Raw genomic sequence first — 5338 nt, 5'->3', positions numbered from 1 at the left:
TTGGGGCGGTGAATGGGAAACAGATTAGAAATCCGTCAGGCACACACACAAGTTGGCAGAGGAACCACCACTTAACAATGATTGTACAGCCATTTATGTGTCAGATAAAAGTGGAAGAGACCAGTACTGTGATAATATGCTTGAGACTCGAGGGAAAAATAAAATAAGAAACACATGGTCCAAGAGAAAAAGCTACTATACAGCGAGCTAGTCTAGGCGAGATCACCAAAACTAAATTGAAGAACGAAAAAAACAGACACTTTAAGCTCCTGTGCTCATCACTTTGGCCTTTCTACGGCTTTTTGTTTTCTATCTATTTCTTTCTAAATATTATTATTATTTTGTTGGGACGAAGAGGCATTTCTTATTTTCTTTCATTTCTCTCTTCCCTTCAAACCCGCACATACATAAAAGCTTTGAATGGTCTCTGCATATTTGGAAAGATGCTGCTTTCTGGTTCTGCTGGCTCGTGCTTCTCTCTCCTATTCTCTCTCTTTCTCTGTCTGGGCGTCCAGTACTGCTCCCATATGGCCCTGATTCTGATGCAAAGAGATTAAAGAGTATCATCATCATGAATTGAGTTTGTTTGCGTCTGTGGCTTTGCGCGACGTTGAGAGCGACCACTGAGTCTCTGTTACTGTCATTAACCCCTCCCTCCCTTCAACAGTGGCACTGAAAAACATGCTACCACTCTCCTTTTCCTTTCAAATTTATCTCTCTCTCTCTCTCTCTCACTCTACGTAAACCCATTCATTCTCTTCTGGCCGGCACTTTTCGGATTTTGCTGACCTTGCAGTTCTTATTTGACTTGCTTATTCAATATATATATAATGGAAATCTGCTTTAAAAATAAGAAAGCTCGATGAATCCATAATTTTGTCACCCTGAAGACATTGATTTCTTTAATGTTTATTATATGTGTGTGTGATGCGTATAGACAGATGTGATGATGGCTTTCTGGGTTGTTTTTCATTTTCCCTGACCCTGCTTGCCCAACAAAGATCTTCTCATAATAGTCCCCAGCAGAAAATCCAAAAGCGACCAGAACTACAGGTTGGGAAATTTTCAGATTTTTCTCAGACCTTCTCATGCATTCAATGCGGTGATCGAGTAAAAAAGCCTGCTGATCATTACAAAGATAAAATACATATCATCATTACAACTGCGCCAAGAGATCAAAGAGAGATTATTCATGTTCATATTCTCATATAGTAGCTAGAAAAGAAAAGAGAGAAAGCTTTCTCAGCAAAAACCCTTAAAAACATAGTTTTATAGTCTGCTAGCTGTTGTGCCAAATTTAACTAAAAACATAAACACCCCACTGATCCCACTTACATAATTCATCACATCACATCTTACTCGGTATACCAATTCACAAAGATATATTAGGGTAAGACCCAAAAAAGAAAGAAAAAGAAGATGAGAAAAGAAACCCAGACTTGGAAGATGTTTCAAGAGCAGTTAGTGGTTTTTTTCCTTCCCGTTATTGTTGTCTAATACTTGGCCACCACCTTTGGTTATTAATAACTTTTGCGCTTGCTGTTGAAACTGTTGCTTACAAGCATGACAAGTGATCTGAAGCATGGTAGAATTGATCTGCTTAATCGCCTGCTCTTTCAACGCATAAGCTTTGTCCAGTTCAGCTTGAGCTTGCTGCCTTATTCTGCGGGCGTTAGCGAATTCTTGCTCCGCCGCCTCCATCTGTCTCTTGGCTTCTTTCCTCGCCTCCTCCGCGTACGCCTTCTCCACCATCAGCGCCGCCACCGCACCCGGCGGCTTGTCGCTGCTGTTACTGCTCTCCTTCGGAGACGAATTCTTATTCGACTCGTTCTTATCGCTCACGTCCGACGACCCAATGGAGAGCTGTAGCTGGGTCGAGTGGGTCTCGTCTCTCGCGACGACGACGTCGGTGTTGGGCGTGGCGGTTGAGAGCTGAAGGTCCAAGTTCGGGTAGAGCTTGTTGCTGTTTTGATTGTTGGTCTTGCACGAGGTTTTATCGGCAATAATAGGGTTATTGTTCTGGAAGAATGTGGGTTCGGGAGTTGGCTTTGGGATCATCAGACCGGGCGGCGGAGGCCATGCTGGACCAGCGCTGAAATTGGTCTCGCTTGACGGGCTGGGGCTCGACGCGGTCCGAGATAGACATGCCGGTTGCAGCGGCTGCGCCGCCTCCGATCGGAGTCGACCCATATTGCACGCATCTTGGTGTTCAATGAAGCTCTCCACCCTATACGCACATGCACACAATAAAGGATGAAACATAATAAAGACAAAGAAGAAGAAGAAGAAGATGATGATGATGATGAGGAGGAGGAGGAAGAAGAAGAAACATCATCATCATCATCAAGCATTTCAAACGATGGGATTAGATGGAGAAGAAAAGACCCTAAAGAGCGAGCTAATTAAAGAAGAGAAGGAAGAAAAAGTGATTGGAAAAAGTAGATTTTTTAATAAAAGGTGTCTTCTGGTTTTGAAATGGCGAAAGGGGGTTCCACTCCTGAATAAAGGCGAAGAAGCAAGAATCATATTAAATCACAACTCGAAACTCTCGTTACATCTAAAACATTGAGACATATATTCTGCAGTGTTCGTCCAAGAAATATACAACGTATGATCATCGCGAAGACGATGAAGTTTTAAGCTCCTGCTGGAATGCCAGACACAGCCATATATATATGAGACCAACCCGCCAAAAAAAAAAGGAACAGCTTCGGGAGCAGTGTTCTCCAACCGTCGAAAACAGTATTATTATTATTATTATTATTATTGTTTGAAAATTAGGATTAATAATGTTGCATCAGTCAAATACGAAAGCCTTTTATTTCCCCCTCACTAACTTTATATTCCATTCCAAAAAATGTATTTCCCTTTTTTCAAGTCAAAACCAATGTAAAACAAAACGGCATCAAGCTGATTAAGCGAATTAATATATAATATAGGATGATAATAAAAGAAGAAGAAGCAGATCTATATACGTGCGAGTGAGTGATTAATTAATATATGTGATATAAATATACCTGGAGAAGACTCGGCCGCAATCGCAGGAATGGCCGCGAGTGCCACAGGTCTTGAGATGCGCCTTGTAGTCGGATTGGACGGCGTAGGCCTTGGAGCAGCGGTGGCAGACCCATTGCTTGTGGTTGCTGTGTTTCCGGCGAAAGTGTTTCTTGATTCCGACGAGGTCGCCGAGGGCGTGGCAAGGGTCGTGGTGCAAGCAGGTCGGCTCCGGGCACACGAACACCCTCTTCTTCACCACCGGCGTCTCTCTCTTGAGCAGCTTCCACGGAACCTTGTGTCTCCTCCTGTGCATCTGAAGGTTCTGGTCCCTCTGAAACCCCTGGTTGCAGATCTCGCACACGTACCGGTCCGATTCCAATAGCGTCTTCGGCGACAGAGACACCACCTCAGCATCTGGATCTGTGTTTATACATATCCGCGAAATCATTCATCAATTTCCTCATGGACATGGGAATTCAAATTCATGGGATTATAACCTGAATTATTCAGAACCTACCTGGTGTTCCTGCGGGTCGTCTCTTTCTTTTGTTTGTAGTGCTAGTGCCATTCTCGGCGCTGGAAAACTGCTCCGAGGTTGGAACTGATGACATGGGGATGATGATCGTTGGTTAATTATAGTAAAATTGGTGAATTATTGGTGGAGATGGGATTAAGTGAACGAAGAGATCATGAGGAATAACAGAGAGAAAGAGAGAAGAAAAAGAGACAGCTAGCTAGAAGGCACAGGAGAGGGAAGCGAGAGAGTATAGAGGCGAGCGAAGAGGGAAAAAGATCTTGCTTTCTTGCTTGCTTGCTTTCTCTCTTTCGGTTACTCTCTCAGCTTTCTTTTAACTTGCTTTTAAACTTTCAGCTTTTCCTTCCATGGGGCTCTCTCTCTCTCTCTTCCCTTGGGTTCTTCTCTTGCTTCCAATTCCAACTCTCATCTTCAGAAGGTGTTGTCTCTCCTTAATAAACTTTCAAAAAGAGAGACACACACACTTCACACACCCAATCACAATGCTCGAAACTTGATCCCACAAGCACCCTCCTTCCGTAATGGGCTCCAGATATGAGAAAAAACATCCCCACAAACAAACACATCTTTTCTCTTATACTTTCTCATCTCATCCCATGAGAATTGGGTTTAGCAGGTAAAGTTAGTTTTCACAACATAATAACCAAACTTGGGGCTTCTATAGAAAAAAGGGTCTATATTTAGTACATCACTATAAGAGCTCCCTAAAAGTAATTAAGAAAAATGTCCCCACCCTCTCCCTCTTGCACTGTAATTTTTTTTTTTTTTGCCATCAATCCATGCATAAATACACCCCTCAAATACCCACGTAAGCTTCCTATTTTTGTCCCCCCCCCCTCTCTCTGTGTTACACGGAGCGGATATTATCTTTATAGACCATTGTACCCATGCTCGTGACTGTGCAGAACACCTCTAATTAATTTCTCACGAAGCAGCTTTTATAAAGTTAGATAATGAGGACGTGAAGTCACCCTCAGGGGCATGTTGGTAAGTACACCTTATGTTTTTTTATCTCTGTTTTTCTTTTTTAAAAAAATCAAGATGCCTTGCTTTTTGGTAAACCTGGGGCATCAAGTGAACAGGAGTGAGTTGAAATTAGCGAGGTTGTCTTTTCTAGGTGAGTTCGTAATGTTGGCAATATTGTCCCAAGCCAAGACACATATGTAAGCAGTAGTCACTGTGGTACGGCAACAACCATCATTTTACCTTCAAGTTTAAAACCACATGACAAGAGAGGTAAAAATCTGTAATTAATATAATAAAAATTATATTTAAGATATACATTTATAATTATATATTTAATATATATAATTAATATAAAATGAAACTGATCATAGCTAGCTTTATTGTTTATATCAATACCTTTTTTTGAAAAAAATATATTTAGAATTTAAAATTTCTTGTGCACAAGAATTTTAACAAAATTTAAAAATCAGTCAGATGTTTATGACTTTTATATAATGTAATAAAGTAAAAAGAATACTTTTAAGATTAAAATTGCGTAAATGCAACCATATATATCTTAAAAATTAGGAAGGGAAATAAGAAAAGAAAAGGAAGGAAAGTACACTATCACATAAATGGTATTGATGGAATTACCTTCTATGTGTACTGAAAGAGGCAAAACTTATTGCACATTAATCAATATATATAAGTGGCGTACATATACTCAATTAACTTTTATAACTATCAAGGAAATTAGCATTGCATGTTTCCAGTTTACGGCAAGCTGATCATAAAATTAAAGTCCAAAACATTATAGATGAAACACGTCTAGCTAGCTTTTTTCATTTTTTTCCCTTCTCA

General features: G+C 40.6%; 1 protein-coding gene across 1 annotated transcript; it reads right to left on the bottom strand.

Annotated features, from left to right (window-relative positions):
- Positions 1-1175: 1175 nt before the first annotated feature.
- On the bottom strand, positions 1176-4023 carry LOC129305816 (zinc finger protein SHOOT GRAVITROPISM 5-like). The gene is made up of 3 exons (XM_054945937.1): positions 3515-4023; positions 3018-3417; positions 1176-2227 (listed from the first exon to the last, which is right to left on the bottom strand). Exons 1-3 carry the CDS (start codon positions 3606-3608, stop codon positions 1462-1464), a joined length of 1260 nt encoding a protein of 419 aa, XP_054801912.1. The 5' UTR covers positions 3609-4023; the 3' UTR covers positions 1176-1461.
- Positions 4024-5338: the final 1315 nt, after the last annotated feature.

Source organism: Prosopis cineraria, unplaced genomic scaffold (genome assembly GCF_029017545.1).
Source record: "Prosopis cineraria cultivar Desert tree isolate PC_DT_omini unplaced genomic scaffold, ASM2901754v1 PC1, whole genome shotgun sequence".
Classification (NCBI taxonomy): domain Eukaryota; kingdom Viridiplantae; phylum Streptophyta; class Magnoliopsida; order Fabales; family Fabaceae; genus Prosopis; species Prosopis cineraria.
This window is presented reverse-complemented; position numbering and strand designations above follow the sequence as displayed.

What these genes read in the sequence shown, in the direction of transcription:
- LOC129305816 (XM_054945937.1), bottom strand. Translation starts at nt 3,608, where the DNA reads ATGTCATCAGTTCCAACCTCGGAGCAGTTTTCCAGCGCCGAGAATGGC. An exon ending in ACGACCCGCAGGAACACCAG is followed by an intron (nt 3,418 to 3,514) that starts GTAGGTTCTGAA and finishes GTATAAACACAG; the next exon opens with ATCCAGATGCTGAGGTGGTG. An exon ending in TGCGGCCGAGTCTTCTCCAG is followed by an intron (nt 2,228 to 3,017) that starts GTATATTTATAT and finishes ATGTGCGTATAG; the next exon opens with GGTGGAGAGCTTCATTGAAC.